Source organism: Scyliorhinus torazame, chromosome 1, assembly GCF_047496885.1.
Source record: "Scyliorhinus torazame isolate Kashiwa2021f chromosome 1, sScyTor2.1, whole genome shotgun sequence".
Taxonomy (NCBI): domain Eukaryota; kingdom Metazoa; phylum Chordata; class Chondrichthyes; order Carcharhiniformes; family Scyliorhinidae; genus Scyliorhinus; species Scyliorhinus torazame.
Window position 1 is genome coordinate 237,671,423 of NC_092707.1, and position 22,033 is coordinate 237,693,455.

The window sequence follows — 22,033 nt, forward strand, 5'->3', positions numbered from 1 at the left end:
TGCCACTTATCAGCCCAAGCCTGGATATTGTCCAGGTCTTGCAGTATTTGCGTGTGGACTACAGTGGCTGAGGAGTAGCGAATGGTACTGAACATTGTGCAATCATCAGTAAACATCCCCACATCTGACCTTATGTTAGAAAGAAGGTCATTGATGAAACAGCTGAAGATGGTTGGGCCTCGGACACTACCCTGAGGAACTCTTGCAGTGATGTCGCGGGACTGAGATGACTGACCTCTAACAACCATAACCATTTTCTTTTGTGCTCAGTATGACTCCAACCAGTGGATGGGTTCCCCCCTGATTTCCATTGATTGCAGTTTTGTAAGGGTTCCTTAATATCATACTCGATCAAATGCTGCCTTGATGTCAAGGGCAGTCACTCTCACCTCTCCTCTGGAGTTCAGCCCTTATGTCCATGTTTGAACCAAGGCTGTAAGGAGGTCAGGAGCTGAGTGACCGTGCGAAATCCAAACTGAGTGTCAGTGAGCAGGTTATTGTTACGTAAGTGCCGCTTGATTGCATTGTTGATGACTCCCTCTATCATTTTACTGATTGAGAGTAGACTGATAGGGTGGTAACTGGCCGGGTTGGATTTCCCCTGCTTTTTGTGTACACATACCTGGGCATGATTCCACATTGCCGGACAGATGCCAGTGCTGTAGCTGTACTGGAACAGCTTGGCTAGGGGCACGGCAAGTTCTAGAGCACGTCTTCAACCTTATTACCTGAATATTGTCAGGGCCCTTAGCCGTGCCTTTAGCTGTTTCTTGACATGTGATGACTCAAATTAGCTGAAGCCTGCATCTATGATCCTGGGGACCTCTGGAGGAGATCAAGGTGGATCATCCACTCTGCTCTTCTGGCTGAATATTATTGCGAATTTTTAAATCTTGTCTTTTGTATTGAATGTGCAGAGCTCCTCCTTCATTGAGGATGGGAATATTTGTGGAGCCTCCTCCTCAAGTGAGTTGTTTAATTGTCCACCACCATTATGACTGGATGTGGCAGGATTTCAGTGCTTCCATCTGATCCATTGGTTGCGGAATCGCTTAGCTCTGTCTATCACTTGCTGCTGATGTTGTTTGGCCTGCAAGTAGTCCTGTGTTGTAGCTAACTCGGGTTGATACCTCATTTTCCAATAAGCCTGGTGCTGCTCTTGGCATGCCTTTCTGAGCTCATCATTGAATCAGGGTGATCCCCTGGCTTGGTGGTAATGGTACACTGGGAGATATGCCGGGCCGTGAGGTTACAGATTTTGGCTGAGTACAATTCTGCTGTTGCTGATGGCCCACAGTGCCTCATGGATGCCCAGTCATGAGTTGCTAGATCTGTCCTGAACCTATCCCATTTCGCACGATGGGAGTACCACACACCACGATGGAGGGTATCCTTAATGTGAAGTCGGGCCTTCATCTCCACAAGGACTGTAGTAGTCCTTTCTACCGATACTGTCATTGATATATGCATCTGCAGCAGGCAGGTCAGTGAGGATGAGGTCTAGTATGTTTTTCCCTATTGGTGGTTCCCTCACCAACTGTCACAGACTCAGTCTAGTAGCTGTGCCCTTTAGGACTCTGGTAGTTCGGTCAGTAGTGGTGCTATGCAGCATCTCTTGGTGATGGACATTGAAGTCCCCCATCCAGAGTACATTCTGTGCCGTGCAACCCTCAGGACTTCCTCCAAATGGTGTTGAACATGGAGTACCGATTCATCAGCTAAAATTGGATGATATGTGGTAATCAACAGGAGGTTTCCTTGCCCATGTTTGACCTGAAGCCATGAGACTTCATGGGGTCTGGAGTCGATGTTGAGGACTCCAGGGCAACCCCTTCCCGACTATATACCACTGTTCTGCCGCCACCTCTGGTGGGTCTGTCCTGCCAGTGGGACAGGATGGTGATAGTGGTGTCTGGTACTTTATCTGGTAGGTATGATTCCATGAGTATGACTGTGTCAGGCTATTGCTTGACTAGTCTGGGAGATAGCTCTCCCACAAGCCCCCAGATGTTATAAAGGAGGACTTTATAGCATTGACAGGACTGGGTTTGCCGTTGTCATTTCCAGTGCCTAGGACAATGCCAGGTGGTCCGTCCAGTTTCTTTCCTTTTTATTGACGTTGTAGCAGTTTGATACAACTGAATGGCTTGCTAAGCCATTCCAGAGGGTATTTAAGAGTCAACGTTGCCATGGATCTGGAGTCACATGGAGGCCAGACCAGATGAGGACTGCAAATTTCCTTCCCTAAAGATCATTCAATCGTAACACATCTGTGGGGCCAACTCTCGCTGGCAGGAGCACTAGACCTCACCTTGTTGTGCAAGGCTGTGTCTGCCTTGTTCCACCTCCATGGTCTCCCAGGAACTGTCTGTTCTAACCTACAAGGCAGTGGCAGCCCCTAACATGGCTGCCACTTGCCTTTGCAATAGACGTCAGGACAGCAGACAACTCCCACCTCCTGGAAGTGCTCACCTCCTGGAAGTGCTCAACGCTGTTCACTGGGCTTCAAGTTTGCCTCCTTGTCAATTAGGCCAATTACATTTATATATTGCATGTATTGGCAGCTGGAATTCATTTGGATGTTTGTTTTCCAATGCCTCATTGAAAATCCAGTCCCATAAATCTCCCTAAGTTTATTGATCAGATTTGGCACTTCATTTCTCCAGGACAATCAATGTAATTGATCAAATCTTCAAGGGACATGTACAACTGACATTGTTAAGAGAAATCTGTGGTCAGTCAATTATATTCTTCAAACAGAAGGAAGCATGCTTTGAATAAAATATAGTCCTCTCAACTTTCCCTCTTAAAATCCACTAAGACAATACGGGACAATAAATGTATTGAACTAATTGTGCATTGTCCACAAAGTACACATTTATATAATTAAGTTGAGTGGACTACTAGACTTAACAAATCATTTTGTAACAATTCTATTCTTAGGTGATCAGTCTATTTCTCACCTTTGAGACCTTGCTTCCCAATGAGTTGGTCTTCAAATCAGTCCCCAAGACAAGTGGCTAACCTACTATCATCAGGCAGGTCAGCTATTTCAATATGCTAATTGGACTTGTAGATTTAACGGTTATGGACCAGGTTTCCCATGGAGGCAAGAACAATTAGATCCAGTAGTGCTGATGATCCAGGGGGACTCCCTCTATCCCACAAGCAAACCTGCTTCCCTCACTATGATTGGGACCCCTTCATATTATTGGAAACCCCCTAAATACCCCCACCCCTCCAACCACCTCCCTTGACATTGCATTTACTTCCAGCCCTGTGATTCCCACCTAATCCATGATCTCCCTAGAACCTCCCTATCTTCTGAGGACTTGCACTCTCCCCCGATCCGCAAGCTCCCCATTCCCCTGCAAGCTCCCCACCCCTTTGCAAGTACCCCACCCCGCCATTTGCTCATGACCTATGCTCTCCCCTCAATCCATGATCTCCTACAATCCCATGATTGCCCAGCGATCTGTGATTTCTCTTGACCCTACCCTCATCATGACCCATTATCTGGCCAACCCACTTCCCCATGATTATTTGCCGCCAGCACAATGTCTCTCTCCCACCTCTCCTCTCGAGGAACCCAGCCTGACATCTCAGCCTGTCTATTACCCACCGAGAAATGGAGAAACATATTCAACTGAAGTTCTACTGTTAATCGGTGCAACCTCCACATTTCCTGGTTTCCTGGCCACTATTCAACCACCATACCCACCAGCCCCTCACCACAGTTGTCATAAGATAATCTGATCATAACCAACAGAAACAGGATTAGGTCATACAAACTCTCTAGCCTGCTCTGCCATTCAAAAGATCATGGCTGATCTAAACTCTATTTTCCTGCCATTCCTCCTATAAACCTTGACTCCCTTGTCTATCAAACAACTCCCTTCCCTCATTCCAGTAAATCTCAGAGCCAGTGTGAATGAAGGAGAATAACTTCTAGCTTTCCCATCTATGAGAGAGCAATGGCTGAGCTTCTGGTCATATAAATACAGTGAGCAGAAAATACAGCTATTAGTCTACGGGGGTAAGTATGACGTATGCATCATCTATTTACTCTTCGAATACTAAGGAAACCATCATACAGAGGTAAATTGTCAAGATTAACAAATGTCTTTTTATGAAGTGTACACAATGTAGCACTTACCACATTTGGGAATATCATCGCAATACTCAAATGACTTTTGGGGATCTGTTGTGTAACACCATGGGCCATTGAAATCTGCATCTGGATTTCTGCAATGCTACAATTAAACAAGAGATAGAAAAGCAGATATGTAGGCAAATCTCAGAGAAGTGTAAAAACAATAGAGATTTCAACTTCCCCAATATTAGTTGGGACAGACGAAGTGTGAAAGACTTAGAGGGGGCGGAATTCTTAAAGTGCATCCAAGAAAACTTTTTGACCCAGCATGTACAAAATCTTAGGGGGTGGGTGGTACTCGATTTAATTTTAGGGGATGAAGCTGTGTCAGTGGGGGAGTACTTAAGTGATAGTGACCATAAAACAAGAAGATTTAAGGTAGCTACGGAAAAGGACAAAGATAGAATGGAAATAAAGGTTCTGAATTGGGGCAAGATTTTAATAGACTAAGACAGGATCTTGCCAAAGTGGACTGGGAGCAAGTACTTGTAGGAAAATCTACATCAGAGCAGTGAGAGTCATTCAAAAAGGAAATAGAGAGAGTACAAAAGTGTTCTCGTAAAGATAAAGGGTGGGACCAAATAGTGCAGAGAACCTATGGTCTATGTGTGGAGGCTTTAGAGAGGGTGCAGAAGAGATTTACCAGGATGTTGCCTGGTATGGAGGACATTAACTATGAGGAGAGGCTGAATAAACTTGATTTGTTCTCACTGGAACAAAGGAGGTTGAGGGGCGACCTGATAGAGGTCTACAAAATTATGAGGGGCATAGACAGAGTGGATAGTCAGAGACTTTTTCCCAGAGTAGAGGAGTGAATTATTAGGGGGCATAGGTTTAAGGTGTGAGGGGCAAGGTTTCGAGGAGATGTACGAGGCAAGTTTTTTACACAGAGGTTAGTGGGTGTCTGGAACTCACTGCCGGAGGAGGCGGTGGAAGCAGGGACGATAGTGACGTTTAAGGGGCATCTTGACAAATAATGAATAGGATGGGAATAGAGGGATATGGACCCCGGAAGTTTAGAGGATTTTAATTTAGACGGGCAGCATGGTCGGTGCAGGCTTAGAGGGCCGAAGGGCCTGTTCCTGTACTGTACTTTTCCTTGTTCTTTAACCCTGGATGTCGAGGGATATATAGGATTCGATAAGAAAAAATGAGGCTAGTGGCAGATACAAGCGCTCAAAATAGTGGATGCCCTAGAGGTGTATGGAACGTGCAGGGGGTACTTAAAAAATAAATTGGGAGAGCTAAAATTGGCATGAAAAGTCACTAGCGGGTAAAATAAAGGAAAATCCCAAAGTGTTTTATAAATAAAGGGCAAGAGGGTAACCTGGGAAAGAATAGGGCCTATTAGGGACCAAAGTGGGAATCTATGTGTGGAACCTAAAGACGCAGGTGAGGTATTAAATTAGTGTTTTGCATCTGTGTTTACTATGGAGAAGGGGGATGGAGGTATAGAAAGCAGGGAGGGTGTCTGTGATATAATTTAACAGATTAGCATTGAGAGGGAGGAGGTTTTCGCAGGCTTAAATAATGAAAATGAAATGAAAATCGCTTATTGTCACAAGTAGGCTTCAAATGAAGGTACTGTGAAAAGCCCCTAGTCGCCACATTCCGGCGCCTGTTCGGGGAGGCTGGTACGGGAATTGAACCGTACTGCTGGCCTGCCTTGGTCTGCTTTAAAAGCCAGCGATTTAGCCCTGTGCTAAACCAGCAAATTCCCAGGCTCAGATGAGATGTATCTCCGGTTGCTGTGTGTGGAAAGGGAGGAGATGTCATGGGCTCTGATGCTAATTTCCAAATCCTCTCTGGTTACGGGAGAGATGCCCGAGGACTGGAGGACAGCTAATGTGGCATCATTATTCAAGAGTACTGAAAATCTAGGTAATTACAGGCCAGTGAGTCTAACATCAGTGGTAGGGAAATTATTGGAAAACACTCGGGGACAGAATTAATTTCCACTTGGAGAGGCAAGGATTAATCAAGGATAATCAGCAGCACTTTGCCAGGGGGAGATCATGTGTAACAAATTTGATTGAAGAGGTGACTAGGTTTGTAGATGAGCAGTGCAGTTGATGTAGTCTACATTGACTTCAGTAAGGCTGTTGACAAGATTCCGCATAGGAGACCGCTCAAGAAGGTAAGAGCCCATGGGATCCAGGGCAATTTGGTAAATCTGATCAAAAATTGGCTTAGTGGCAAGGATGCAGAGGGTGATGGTTGAAGACTTGTGACTGGAAACCTGTGCCCAGTGGTGGATAGCAGGGATCGGTGCTGGGTCCCTTCCTGTTTGTGGTGTACATTAATGATTTAGATGTGAATATGATGAGTAAGTTCGCAGATGACACGAAAATTGGTGGTGGGGGAAATGGTGAGGAGGAAAGCCATAGATTACAGAATGAAATGGCAAGTGGAATTTAGCCATAAAAAGTGTGAGGTGGTACATTTTGTGAGTACTAATAGGCAAGGGAATATACAATGAATGGTAGAACACGAGGAAGCACAGAGGACCAGAGCGACCTTGGGATTCACGTCCAAAGATCTCTGAAGGCAGCAGGACAGGTAGATAAAGTGATTAAGAAGGCATATGGGATACTTGCCTTCATTAGCTGAGGCATAGAATGTAAGAACAAGGAGGTTATGATCATAGAATTTACAGTGCAGAAGGAGGCCATTTGGCCCATCGAGTCTCCACCGGCTCTTGGAAAGAGCACCCTACCCAAGCCCACCCTCCACCCTATCCCCATTACCCAGTAACCCCACCCAACACTAAGGGCAATTTTGGACACTAAGGACAATTTAGCATGGCCAATCCACCTAACCCGCACATCTTTGGACTGTGGGAGGAAACCGGAGCACCCGGAGGAAACCCACGCACACACGGGGAGAACATGCAGACTCCACACACAGTGACCATAGCCAGGAATCGAACCTGGGACCCTGGAGCTGTGAAGCAATTGTGCTATCCACAATGCTACCGTGCTGCCCAATGATGGGGGATATATCAAACGCTTGTCAGGCCATTGCTAGAGCAAGAGGTGTTGATTACATCATTTTGAAGCTTAACTGGTGTGTGAGTCATCTCCGACAATCTCAGCTCGATTTAAGTAAAGAGCTTCAAACCGCACTCACATTGAGCTTTGTGCACAAGCAGTGGGAGAGAGGCCATATCTGGAGTGAGGCCAGAGGCAGTGAGCTTTAAACTTAGGAATTTAAAGCAGAGATGGGATTTGGTGCAGAGCAGGAAGATAAGCTCTTTGCTTTTTCTCCTTGCCTTGTAACTTTTAAATCTTTAAACAGTGGTCTTGCCCTGCTGCAGCTGAGGCTACAAGGAAAAAAGCTGATTGGGAAGTAGTGGGCAAGGTCAGTAAGTCTTTACAACTTTCATCAATTATAGTTTGAAAATAAGTTATGTGGTTTATAATCTGTAAGGGCTATAATTGGTAGTAACGAGGACAAGTAAAGAAGGACCATTGAGAATTGGATTTAATCTAATATCAAGCATATTCCAAAGCTTTAATTTAAAAGGGTAAGTCACGGCAGGAGAACTTAAAACCTTGGTTTGTTCCTCTTGCTGCATATGGGAGGGCAGGAACATTTCCAATGCCCAGACCAGCATATGTGCAGGAAGTATCTCCAGCCACAGCTCCTGGAAGCCCAGGTTTCGGAGCTGGAGCGGCGGCTGGGGACACTGTGGAGCATCCGTGAACCGGAGAGTATTGTGAGATGGTCACACCACAGGCTCAGACTTCACAGGCAGGAAGGGAATGGATGACCACCAGGCAGAGCAAGAGACCTAGGCAGGCAGTGCAGGAATCTCCTGTGGTCATTCCACTGCAAATCAGATTCACCATTTTGGTTATGTTGAGGGGAATGATCTCTCAGGGGAAAGCAGCATCGGCCAAATTTGTTGTACCACAGTCGGTTCTGGTGCAGGGGGGAGGAGTAAAGAGTGGAAATGCTATAGTTACAGGGTATTTGATTATAAGAGGAATAGATAGGCGTTTCTGTGGCTGCAAACGAGACTCCAGGATGGTATGTTGCTTCCCTGATGCTAGAGTCAAGGAAGACTTGGAGCGCTTACTATATGTTTCGACATGTATGTAAATTGAAAAAGATTAAGAGAAACTAATGTAGGCTCTTTACAGTCAAAAATGGGGAAATTCATAGGGAACAAAGAAATGGCTGAGGAACTAAATTTGTACATTGCTTCTGTCTTCACAAAGGAAGACTTGAATAATGTGCCAGAAGTTCTGAGAAGCATACGTTTTAGTGAGGGGCTGAAAGAAATTAGTATTAGTAAAGAAAAGGCTTTGGGGAAATTAATGGGATTGAAGGCGGACACATCTCCAAGGCCTGATAATCTTCATCCCAGAGTACTTAAGGAAGTGGCCCTAGAAATAGTAAATCCATTGGTGGTCATTTTCCAAAATTCTTTGGACTCTGGAATGGTTCCTACAGATTGGAGGGTAGCTAATGTAACCGCGCTATTCAAAAAGGGAGGTAAGAGAGAAAACAGGGAACTATAGACCATTTTCAAATCCAGGGTCACAATCCGCGGGTAAGTTTAGGGAGGGTCGCGGGGCCATGCGTCACGTCGTTCATGATCACGGAGTCACGCGTCGGTGTTCCCGATCGCAACAAGAAATGCCCAACGGCACGACCGTCTTTTAAAAATGCCGGCAGTGGCCGGCTTCCAGAATGCTGGCTGTTCCGCACGTGCATGCCCCGTCAGCAGTGCACAGGACTGGAGCCCAGCGGGGCAGAATGCCTCCTGATGTCAGTGCGCTGACCCAGGAGCAGATGTTTTAAAATTGCTAGACTTTTCCAGCCTGGAGCGGTGCCAGAGAGCAGGCCACGCTGACGTCACGTGTTCTGGGTGCGAGCAGTTCCTCCATTTTTCAGCTGCCAGCAGTGCTGGTGTGAACTCCAGGGACTCTGGTGAACAACACTTGAAGAAGAAACTGAGAACTGGAACAAAGCAGCACAAAGGTGAGGTATGGATTATTAATTGTGTCACTGCAAATCAGGATTCAAAGTTCATGTGTGTTATATGCAGGGAAGCACTGGCAAATTAAAGTTTAATACCCTCAAAGCTTCAAAGGCATTTTGCCAGATGCTGCATGAAGACTCAGCATGGTGAGTTCAAGGACAAACCTCTTCATTTTTTTTACTGGATGCAGTGAGATCTTAAATTATCAGCTGAAGTCATTATCAGAAATGTAACATTGAATGACAAAGCAAGTGAGATTGTGAGGACCAAGCAGGCTCACTTGTCACATTAAAGATAGATGAAAATGGTGGTTGCGACGGTCGGCTTGGATCCTGAAGGATGGCCGGTTGGTAAAAATAAGTTCCGGGTAAAAAAAATGTTAAAACACTGCTGTAGAGCCTAATGCCGGTACTAGGGAAGTTGCTGGAGTCAATTATTAAGAAATAAGGAGAGATTAAATTTGTTAGTATTATATTCATTGGAGTTTAGAAGAGTGAGAGGGTATCTCACAGAAACTTAGAAAATTCTAACAAGGTTAGACAGGGTAGATTCAGAAAGAATGTTCCCAATGGTGGGGGAGTCCAGAACTAGGGGTTCTTTGAGGTCCCTTTTGAGGACAAGGGACAAACCTTTTCGGACTGAGCTGAGGAGAAATGTTTTCACCCAGAGAGTGGTGAATCTGTGGAATTCGCTACCACAGAAAGTATTTTGCTTTTTTGTTCAAAGGATCAAAGCAAATAAACTTGCACGTTCCCACATTATACTCCACCTTGTACCCCCTCACTTAATAAATAATCAACCTCCCTCCCCCATCTTATCCACCTTTCCTTAAACCCCCCCCCTCCCCCATCTTATCCACCTTTCCTTAACCCCCCACTCCCCCAGTTTATCCACCTTTCCTTACCCTTTCTCCTCTTTGCTTCCCCCTTCCCCTCCCCCCACATCTACAGTTCACCCTCTGATGTTAGTTTCTCTGCTGTTTGGCCTTTTACATCTTTTGTTCTCTCTGGGGACTGCCATTAGCAATCTTTCCCCTTGGTTTCTGTGGCTATTAGCACCCGGTTTCCCTGGGTTTCTGTGGCTATGACTCATCTTCCATTCTCACACCACAGTATAAATATTTCCCACTTTCCCTGTCTGTAGCTTTGACAAAGAGTCATCAAACTCGAAACGTTAGCTCTTTTCTCTCCCTACAGATGCTGCCAGACCTGCTGAGATTTCCAGCATTTTCTCTTTTGTTACCCATTCACGTAACCTCTCTATAATCTCTTTGCAGTCTCTTTGTGTCCTCCCCACAGCTACCTTGTCCTACCTTTGTATCATCAGCCTTAAATACATTATTCTCGCACTCTTCATCTAAGATGTATATAGCTGAGGCTCAAACACTGATCCTTGCACCACTCCACTACGTATAGACTGCCAACTTGAAAATCCCCATTTATTCCTACTCTCTTCTTCCTGTCTGTTCACTAATCCTCTATCCATGCTAATATATTACCCCCACCTGCCGTGGATATATAAGCCCTTTTTATGTGGTACCTTATTGAATGTCTTTTTGAAATTCAAGTATACTACATTTAACGGTTATCCTTTATCTCCCATCATGACTTAATGCAGTATTTTTTTAAAAACTGAAATCAAGGTAACTGATCTGTTTTCCTGTTTTCTCTTTATCAATGGTGGAGTTACCTTTGCTAACTTCCAATCTGCTGGAACCATTCTAGAATCTGGGGAATTTTGGAAAATCATAACCAATACAGCGACTCTGCAGCTACCTCTTTTAGATCCCTAGGATGTAGATATCAAGTCTTGGGGATTTGTCGACTTTTGGTTCCTTATGTTTTCCTAATACTTCTCCCCTGCTGATATTAATCACCTTCTCTTCCTCAATTTTACGAGCCTCTTGGTTAACTTCTATTTATGGCATGTTAAGTGTGTTTTCTAATATGAAGACTGACAGAGGTTAAGACTTTCTGATCCTGCCCATGAGGTCTTGAAACGATTTTCGGTTATGCATCACCATTTCGGCTGCAATTGGGCATCTGCTCTCCATATCTTGATGTTAATAGAGTAGACCTTCATGGGGGCTTTGAGATTTTCTTTGGAACGTATCCTTTGGCCCCCTTGTGACTAGCTCCTTGGTATAGTTTTGGGTAGAGCACTTATTTAGGCAGCCTTGAGTAGGGAATCCTGACAACTTATCCCATCTATCTCAGTTGATGTGAAATTATAATGGCGTCTATATTTGGCATGTCTGTACTATTGAGGATACTCATGTTTATTCTATTGTTTTCCCACTTCATTTGCAAGATCCTTCTAAGACAGCATCAATTATGTTGTAGGGGCTTGATATGGTATCTACAAGTTGTCCAAGCTTCAGCACTATAAAGGTGTTTGAGGAAAACTACTGCCCAACAGTGGTAGCCGTGTGTACCATCTACAAAATTCACTGCAGGAACCCACTAAGGCTCCATTGGCAGCACCTTCCAAATCCAAGACCACTACCATCTAGAAGAACAAGGGCAGCAGATAACTGGGAACATCACCACCTGGTGTTCCCTTCCAAGCCGCTCACCGTCCTGACTTGGAAATCTATTGCCGTTCCTTCACTGTCGCTGTGTGAAAATCCTGGAATTCCTTCCCTAACAGCACTATGGGAATTCCTGTACCTCTGGGACTGCAGTGGTTCAAGATGACAGCTCACCACCACTTTCAGAAAGGCACCCAGGGATGGGCAATAGATGTCCACATCTCGTAGATGAATTTTAAAACACTAGACTTTGAGTTTAGCACCTCGGCTAATATCAATTCTCAAAAACTTGAGTATGTAATTTATGAATTGCATAATACTATATCTAAAATATCTGTATCCCTAGTTTGTTCCACAATGTATTATTCCAGGAACCATATGAATAAAAATGTATCTGCAGTGTATTGAAAATTGCATTGTGCATTTGTCCACTTGAAACTACCATATATATATTTACCAGCAGAGGCAGTCTCGTAAGAAGAGAATATAAACAATAAAGACTCCATATTTAACAGCTCATTCAGTTCTAATTCTAAATACCTCTTGCTGAATTTATAACTATTTTTGTCCTTGGAACCACAACAGCGACAGGATGATGAACAATTTGAAACATAGCTCTCAGATATGAACCTTTGAGGGACTTCCGGTGGCAGCATGTAGGTAGAAGTCGCACGTTGGGTGGCTTCTGCTCGAGGCTCTGGTTTTTTGGATTTTAATTCCCGGTCTCATGGGCAGTTTTTGAATAAGCTGGTTCATAAAAGCATAAGAAAGTTGGGGAATGTCCAAGACCCAGAAGAAAGTCGCTGGGAAGAAGGGGGCGAGCGAAAGTTCGCCGTTGCGTGAACGAGTCAGCCTGGCAGCAGGATAGGTGGCGATGGCTGGGTGGGGCCGCCCACCTCACCGTGGAAACTCTGACCGAGATGATGGCCAGAGGATTCAAGAGGCAGTACACTAAACACTTGGAGATGCTGCGAAAGGAGATGATGGCTGCAATGAAGGAATGGGTGGAGGAGGCGATTGCCCCGGGGAAGGCAGCAATGTTGAAGATATCGGGCGAGGTACGGGAGCAAGGAGAGAAGTTGGAGTGGTAAAAGCTCTGTCGCAGCACATGGATGAGGAGCTGTGGGGGGTGGCAGAGGCTAACAAAGGGCTCAGCCAAGGTGGAGGACCTGGAGAACAGGTCGAGGCGGCAGAATTTACTAATTGTGGACCTGCCTGAGGGGGTGGAGGGCCTGAGGCCGACAGTACTTCACAAAGATTTTGGCAGAGTTGTTGGAAGAGGGGGAAGAACCCTCCCGACATGAGCTGGATAGGGCTCATCGGTCGCTAAGGCCTAAGCCAAAAGCAAACGGGCTACCGAGGGCAGTTATAATTTGCTTCCAAAGGTTTCATGTCAGGGGCAAGGTCCTGAGCTGGGCGAAGCAAAGGCGTGAGGTGAAGTAGGAAGGAGTTAGTATTTGAATATACCAAGACTTGGTAGTGGTGCTAGCGAGAAGGCGGGTGGCCTTTGGACGGGTGAAGGCGACATTCTACAATAACGGTGTGAGGTTTGGCGTGGTCTACCCGGCGAAGCTGAGGGTGACCTATAATTCGAGAGACTTCTACTTTGAGATGGTGGAGGAGGTGGAAGCGTTCATGAAGGCCGAAGGATTGGGATTGAAATGAGAGATGGGACTGCGATTGGGACTTGGACTGAGGGAATGGGGACTGTGCTTAGCCTTTATCTCTTGTTTTGGGTTGCTTTTTGTTCTGTAATTGTGGGGGGGAATAGCTGGGTATTTTGGGGTTGGTTGAATGGGGGAGGGTAGTTTATCTTTGTCATAGTCTACAGCTGGTTACAATTATATTGGGCTTTGGGGTTATGGCTGTTTTCTGGGGTGCGGTTTTTGCATTGGTTTTGTTTGTTCGTCTTTGTTTTCAGGGACTGCGTCATGAGGGAGGAGATCACGTGGAGGGGGGCCTGGGCAGGAGCCAGGTTGGCTAGTGAATGGGAGAGGGGGAGGGGCCGAGGTCATTGGAATCCCTGGCCGAACAGATTTTGATGGGCCTAAGAAGTGTGAAAGGTGGGGGGGGGATTTGGATCGAGGGCAGGGAGGGGCTCGATGGTAACAAAGGGATGGGGCAGGTCAGGCGCAAAGGGCAGGGCCCAAGGCTATGATGGCGGATAGGAGGGTGGGGGAGGGAGGGGGAGAGACCCCCGGTGAGAAAAATGAGGTGAACCGTGAGGGTGTTAGGGGAGGCCAGTGAAGAGACTGAGGGCCTTTACACACTTTAAGAGCTTAAAGGCCGACATGATGTTCAGGAGCCCTGCACATCATCTGAGGGTGAAGGATCAGGTGAGGCTTGGGAAGGCTTGTGTGAGTCGGGTTTTCCACTTGGGGTTCGATAGCAGGGCTCAGGAGGTGGGGTTGCGGTATTGGTGGGCAAGAAGGCAAGGTTTCAGATCGAGACGATGGTGGCGGACCAGTGTGGCAGGTATGTGATAGTGACGGGGGTGCTAGAAGGGAGGATGGTGGCACTGCCGAGTGTATATGACCTGTTATAACATGCCTGAATCCTATTGGCTGGGGACAATTAGTTATCCCATGTCTCTTGGGGAGTATGAGCTCCCCCAATGAGGGAGCGGGGCAATCATTAGTAGTTGCAGGTGTATAAATAGGGCTGGCCAGTGTGGTTCCAGCTAGTGAAGGAAGTAGTGGTGAACTACCTCCGCTGCTGTGTAGATATTGTTGTAAATAAAGTTACTTTTTGTTTCACACTACAAACCCATGTTGATTTCTTCGTGGCATTCACAAAATGGCCTTAACTGGGATGACACTGGGTTTGTGAAGAGAGTGCTGGGTGCCATCCCGGATTTGGATACCCACAAGTTGATCGGGGGGGGTGGGTGGGAGAACATGGTGCAGGATCAGAAGGTGGACAGGTCTCAGCCATGCTCGCTGGCTCAGTCAGGAGTGGGCGAAGGCACTGGCGGGGCTCATGAGGGAGATGGGAGGAGTGAACTTGGGCAGGTTCTTACACCCGAGGGAGTGGGAGTATTCATTTTTCTTCCTGGTACACGAGGATAGACTTTGTCATGGTGGGACAGGTGCCACTGGCTGGGGTTAGGAGGTTGGAATACTCAGCAATAGTGATTTCGGACTATGCTCTGCATTGGTTGCTTGTGGTTTTGGAGAAGGGGATGGCCCAAAGGCCGGGGTGGAGAATGGCGTGGGTTTGTTAGCTGACCTGAGCTTTTGTGATTAGATCGGTAAGGTGATCGAGGAATACGTGGGGTTTAATTGCATGGGGGAGGTTTCGCAGTTGGTGGTGTGGGAGGCTTTGAAGGCAGTGGTGAGGGAGGAAGTGATTTCATTCTAGCTGAGGTGGACAAGGAGAAGAGAGAGGAGTGCCAAAAACTGATGGAGGAGATTCTGGAGGTTGATGGGAGGTACGCGGGGGACCCGGACCCAGGCTTCCTGACCAAATGGAAGGAGTTGCAGCCGAGGTTTGACCAGCTGTCCACAGGGAAAGTGGTGCGCCAGTTGGGAAGGGTGGTCTACGAGCACTGGGAGAAGGCAGACGTACGTTGGCCTGCCAGCTCTGGGGGGAGGCGGCGGTGGAAGGGAGATAGTTCAGGCACGGGATTAGATGGTGAAGTTGGTGGTGGCCTCTTGAGCAGAGCAATAAAGTATTCGAGGAGTTTTATAAGGATCTATATAGATCGGAGCCACTGGGGGAGGAACGGGAGATGAGGGAGCTCCTAGATGGGCTGGTGTATCCGAGGTTGAGTGATGAGAATAGAGCAGGCATGGAGAGGTCGGTGGGTGAGCAGGAGGTGAAGGAGGCGATTAGGAAGATGCAGGCAGGGAAGTGATGGGGCCTGATGGTTTCCCAGTTGAGTTTTATAAGAAATTTAAGTATGAGTTGGTGCCGCTGATGAAGATGCGATAGGCAGGGGTGTCTTGTAAACGATGAGGCAAGCTTCGATTTTATTGCTGCTAAAGAAGCATGATCCATTGGAGTGTGGGTCGTATAGGCCGATATCTCTACTGAATGTAGATGCCAAGATATTGGCAAAGGTGTTGGCGTCAAGGTTGGAGGGATGTCTTCCGAAGGTGATTGGGGAAGATCAGATGGGGTTCTTGAAGGGAAGGCAGCTATTCTTGAATGTGAGGAGATTGCTGAGTGTGATCCTGTCTCTGGCGGAGGGAAAGGAGATGGAGGTGGTGGTGGTGGCACTGGACGCAGTGAAGGCGTTTGATTGGGTAGAGTGGTGTTACTTGATGGCGGTATTGGAGAGATTTAGAATTGGGCTGAGGTTTGTGGCGTGGGTGCGGCTGCTGTTTAAGGAACCGATGGCGAGTGTTCGCACTAATAGCATGAACTTGGGGTGCTTTGCACTGCACCGGGATATGAGGCAGGGGTGCCTTATGTCTGTTGTTTGCTTTTGCTATAGAGCCCTTGGCCATTGCGCCAGCCCTGCACCTTCTCTGCATTCACCACCCAATGGAAGGGGATAGTGAGTGCGGGGGCGGAACATAGGGTATCCTTATACGCCGATGATCTGCTCCTGTATATCTCGGAACCGAGCACATCGGCGGGGAGTATAATGGAGCTGTTCCAGAGTTTTGGGACAATCTCTGGGTATAAATTGAATTTGGGCAAGGCCGAGTATTTTATGGTCTCCCTGCCAGGAGCGGGGGTGGGGGGCTGCCAATTTGTTTGGCTGCAACCCACTTTAGGTACCTGGGGGTCTTGGGGTGGGTGTCGGGGGGGGGCATTTAAAATGAATGTTTTGCCGCGATTCCTGTTTTTATTCCAGCGCCTGCTCGTCTTTTTATCAAAGTCCTTCCTCAGAGGCGTGGACAAGTTGATCATCTTGTTCATCTGCGGGAAGTGGGTGTTGGCCAGGCTTAGGAAGGTGGTCCTGCAGAGAGGACGACAGGCGGGGGTGGGGGGTTAGGCCTCCCATATTTGCTGTACTATTATTGGCTGGTGAATGCGGAGAAGGCGCGGGGTTGGAGCAAAGAGGGGGAGGCCCGGTGGGTTAAGATGGAGGCGGGCTCGTGCAGGGGGTCAGGGTTGCAGGCGCTGGCATTGGCGCCGCTTCCGATGGCTCCTGGAGTGAGTCGGTGGTGGTGGCCACATTGAAAATTTGAAGGCAGTTCAGGCAACATTTGAAGCTGGGGGTCGGGTGAGGGGGTATGCCGATTAGGGGGAACCATGGATTCGAACCAGGGTACATGACTGCCAAGTTTCAGAGATGGGATGAGAGGGGCAATCAAAGAAATTAAGGATTTGTTCCTTGGGAGGCGATTTGCGAGCCTGGAGGATTTGGGAGAGAAGTATGGGTTGACGCAGGGAAAGAACCTGCAGGTTCGAGATTTTGCAAGTAAGGTTTCCCCGACCTTCCCGTTAGCGCCGGCCTCTTCGTTGTTGGAGGCAGTGCTGTCAGTGGGAGGGATGGAGAGGGGGCTTGTTTCGGTGATCAGAAGGATTCTGGAGGAGGATTGGGTGTCTATGGATGGATTTGAGGCAAAGTGGGAGGAGGAGCTGGGGGGAGCGTTAGAAGAAGGATTATGGTATGAGGTGCTGGGAAGGGTGAATGCCTCGACCTCGTGTGCAAGGCTGGGATTTATACAGCTGGAAGTTGTACATAAGGCGTACCTCACAAAATCAAGGGTGAGCTGACTGTTCGAGGGGGTGGAGGATGTCTGTGAATGATGTGGGAGGGGCCCCAGGAACCATGTCCATATTGCCCAAAGCTCGAAACATTTTGGAGGATGGTATTTAGCACAATATTGGAGGTTTTGCATATGGATGTGGAGCCCGGCCCCTAGAAGCCATTTTCGGGGTGTCAGACTGGCCCGAGTTGCAGGCGGGAGCGAGGGTGGATGTCTTAGCCTTCACCTCGCTGATCGCTCATAGGCATGTCCTGTTGGGGTGGAGGTCAGTCTCTCCAACCTGTGCCTCGGCCTGGCCGGGGGACCTGTTGGAGTTTTTGACTGGAGAAGGTGAAGTTTGACTGGAGAAGGGGCATAGTGCTGTCTTCTCACCCTGGCTGTCCAGAGGAGGTCGTGCAGTTTTTTCCGGCATTGCTGTCCGTTCCGGATAGCGTTGTTGGTGACGCTGACCGCCTCTGCCACCTGCGCCAAGGTATGATGAATGGCGGCGGCTGGTAGCCTCCTTCCCGGGCTGGGTACAGGATCAACTGCCTCTCCTCCACCGCGTCCAGGGGGGTCTCCAACTCGGCATCCGTGAATCGGGGTGCCGCTCTCCTTGCTTCCATCTTGTTGGCTGAGAAGGTGTGTGGGGAGTGCAGTGTGTATATGCGGCTTAAGCTTTGTCAGCCTCCTGAGTGCCAATCGCAAAACCAAAATCCCGCACTGTTTCTCATTGGAATCTATTGTGTTCCACATGGCGCTGGTGCTAGCCCCGTCATAGTAGCTGAGTTGGTTCAGGTGCGGCGCCAGTTTGCTGTCATGGAACTCCATGAATTCTTCGCTGGCGTCAACACTTGGGGCTAGATTCTTCTGCCCTGCCCGCCGCAAGAACGCCACGGGTGAGACACCGACAATAGAGAAATCCATTGACCTCGGGCGGGGTTCTCCAGTCGCTGGGTGGACTCGGCCGGAGAATCCCGCCCTTAGTCATAGAAATGGAGAATGCAGTCCGTGAAACTTTGAGGTTTTTGCCGACTTTCTGCAATCAGCATTTTACATTGGAGATTTAGGGGCATGCTGAGGGCTATATTAGAGTCACACATGAGAGACACTCCTGCTCAGTTTAGCACCAGGAAAGCTTGCACAGTGTACAAACAAACACACACTGGTGTTGCAAAATACCCATTCAATGAAAAAAAAAAAATTTTTGCAGAGAAATTTTATCACCACATTGTGGATCAATATGTCATTGTGTATTCTCAATCTGGCACCTTTTGGTATGTATTCAAAACCATTGGCAGAAGTGGCTGCATTCAGAGATGAAAAAAGAAAAAAAGCCTTACATCTCCATTGTGGACATGAAGAATGGGGAATATTTTTTAGACACGTATGCTTGAGCAAATTGACTCAGAAAAATGCACTAATAAGCTAATGCATGCTCAAGAAAAATACAATGTACAAAACAGTTGCTTTCCGGTGCACTAAGCGAGAAGCAAAGAAGACAATTGACAAATATTGCACATATTTAAGGCAACAAGCAACTAAATGTGACTGTGGTGATGTTGAACATGTCAAGTGGGAAATCAAAACACAAATAATCAAAGGTTGTCTCCAATGACGCCGAAAAAGCACTTGAAAAACCAAAAAGATGTCAGAGCTGTTGGAGTTAGCAAGATCATAATCGCTTTCAGAGTCCAAAGCTACTGATGTTGAGACAGTGGAAAGTAACTACAACATTCAAATTTCAACTCCTGTGAGCACATTTCATCGCTCAGACGAAAGGAAACAAGCAAGCTGCAAAGCAACATTAGCAGTCTCAAAACAGAGTTGCGACTTGTCCAAAAAATGTTTCCACTATGGAGGCTCTTATCCACGTTGGATCGTGTCTGGCACTGTGTGTGGTGAGGTTGACTTCAGGATGGACAGCGTAGTTTTCACAAAGATTCTTGAAGCTCTTGTCATGGACTAAACTAATTTTATTTACACTACTTGATTTAGAGTTCAACACTTATTCCTGTGGTAAATAAATAGATTATTAAATTACACTCACTAACAGTATCTCTATATTCTATCTATAACTATATTCTATCTTCTCTAGCTCTACAATGCACTTTACTCCTGTCTCTTCTCCTCTATTCCACTCTCTCCTCAGAAGCCTAAGAGTCAGTGCCTTTTATAGTACTGTCCCTAGCTCCATCTAGTGGCTAATTGTAACATGACATTAACTCTTCACATGCTGTACATTTCTATAATGTCACACTGTGGAAATCCAACCACCTTTGTTGCTCATCAACAAAATCAACTAATAAGATCAATACCAACAGAAGAGAAATGCATACCACAGAAAAAGGGCAAGATAATGCAGCCAGTATAGAGGTACATGACATTTGTGCTCTCTTTTGGACACAGCAGCTAGCCACCTGTGATAGTGAACACTGACTGGCTGCTCAGATATAGATCCTCCCATAGATACAGGAGCAACTGATAATGTCACAGGAGAGAAAATATTCCACAAATTTCAGGATTGCCCCATTCTCTGTATAACCAAGATAACTGGTAAACTTGTTTGACAATCCGCTCAGAAAGAGGCGTCATAACCATGAATGACCACTATGGGACCACAAGTCACTCCCATGCTACAAGATCTTTGTAATGTTTGAAATGAGCTCACCACTACTATCACACCTGATCTTTGTTGCACAGCAACTATATTGTTATTCGTACTTGGGTATAGCACATGAAGGTCCCCCGGGAGTTGTGAAAACCAAACAAGTCCTTAGGGAAAAGGTAATGGTTCACAGGAATTGTCTGCATAGTAATCAATATTGAAAACCTGAATATTATTGCAATTTCTATGATAGCCATTTCGAAATGTTTGTAATGTTCTTTTGGATATTTTGCGAATAAAGAATTTTTTTAATGAAAAGGGCATGCAAGACCAGAGGGACCTCTGAGTATATGGACACAAATTGATGGTGGCAGGGCAGGTTGAGAAAGTAGTTGGGATGCTGGGCTTTATCATAGAATTTATCATAAAATTTACAGTGCAGAAGGAGGCCATTCGGCCCATCGAGTCTGCACCGGCTCTTGGAAAGAGCACCCTCCCAAGGTCAACACCTCAACCCTACCCCCATAACCCAGTAACCCCACCCAACACTAAGGGCAATTTTGGACACTAAGGGGAATTTATCATGGTCAATCCACCTAACCTGCACATCTTTGGACTGTGGGAGGAAACCCACGCACACACGGGGAGGATGTGCAGACTCCGCACAGCCGGTGACCCAAGCCGGAATCGAACCTGGGACCCTGGAGCTGTGAAGCAATTGTGAATTTATTTATGAATAAAGATGTGGAGTACAAGGAAGGTTTGATGAACCTTTAAACATACAGTTCAGTCTCAACTGGAGTATCATGTCCAATTCTGGGCACCACACTTTGGGAAGGATGTGAAGACATTAGAGAGGAAGCAGTAACGATTCACAAGAATAGTTAAAAGAATGAAGAAGGACTTCCGGGTGCGGCGATGACCAGCTGAGTCGCACGTTTCGGCAGCTCCCGGTGGAATGGACTTTTGGGCTCTTAATAAGAGCCCCAACGGCAATTTTAACGGCTAAAAGTACTGTGCGGTGAACCAGAAGGGAATCCCCCCTGGATGCGGATGAAAAAAGGAGAGGAAGGTGGCCGGATTGCGGTGGATCCTTTAGAGCAGCGGCAAGGAAGGCAAGCAAAAACCAAGATGGCGTCGGAAGGTGGCAGTTTAATATGGGGCCCTGAACAACACGTGTTTTTGAAACGCTGCGTGGAAGAACTCAAAAAGGAAATGAAGAAGGAGCTGTTGGCCCCGATATTACAGGCGATCGAAGGGCTAAAGGAGGAGCAAAAGACCCAGGAGCGGGAGCATCGGGTCGTGAAGGCAAAGGCTGCCGAGAATGAGGACGACATACAGGGCCTGGTGGTGAAGACGGAGATGCACGAGGCACACCATAAACGATGTGTGGAAAGGCTGGAGGCGCTGGAGAACAACGCGAGGAGGAACAACCTAAGGATTCTTGGTCTTCCTGAAGGTGCGGAGGGAGCGGACGTCGGGGCATATGTGAGCACGATGCTGCACTCGTTAATGGGAGCGGAGGCCCCGGCGGGTCCGCTGGAGGTGGAGGGAGCATACCGAGTCATGGCGCGAGGACCGAGAGCAGGAGAAATTCCTAGAGCCATAGTGGTGAGATTCCTCCGTTTTAAGGATAGAGAGATGGTCCTTAGATGGGCAAAGAAAACTCGGAGCAGTAAGTGGGAGAACGCGGTGATCCGCGTATACCAAGACTGGAGTGCGGAGGTGGCGAGAAGGAGGGCGAGCTTTAATCGGGCCAAGGCGGTGCTTCACAAAAAGAAGATAAAATTCGGAATGCTGCAACCGGCAAGACTGTGGGTCACATATCAAGGGAGGCACCACTACTTCGAGACGGCGGATGAGGCGTGGACTTTTATCGTGGAAGAAAAATTGGAATGAGCGGGTTATTTAAAAAAAAGAACGTTTGAAACAAAGTGGTGGGGCGAGTATGGGGGGCGAAGAGGGGGGAAAGGGGAGTTTTATGTTATTAATCCTGCGATGTGGTAACTTTTCTCTCTTCCACAGGAGGTGGTGGGGGGAGGAAAGGAGGTGGAGGAGATGGGGCGTTGGCCATTGGGGGCGGGGCCAAGGGGGAAGCGCGGGCTCG

At 47.2% G+C, this 22,033-nt stretch overlaps 1 protein-coding gene across 1 annotated transcript in view; it reads right to left on the bottom strand.

The window, feature by feature from the left end:
- plg (plasminogen) overlaps nucleotides 1–22,033 on the bottom strand; it is a 286,792-nt gene that overhangs the window by 72,816 nt on the left and 191,943 nt on the right. The window contains exon 13 of the mRNA XM_072503655.1: nucleotides 4,157–4,253. Within this exon, the coding sequence (XP_072359756.1) occupies nucleotides 4,157–4,253 (97 nt within the window). The remainder of the gene's footprint in view (nucleotides 1–4,156; nucleotides 4,254–22,033) is intronic.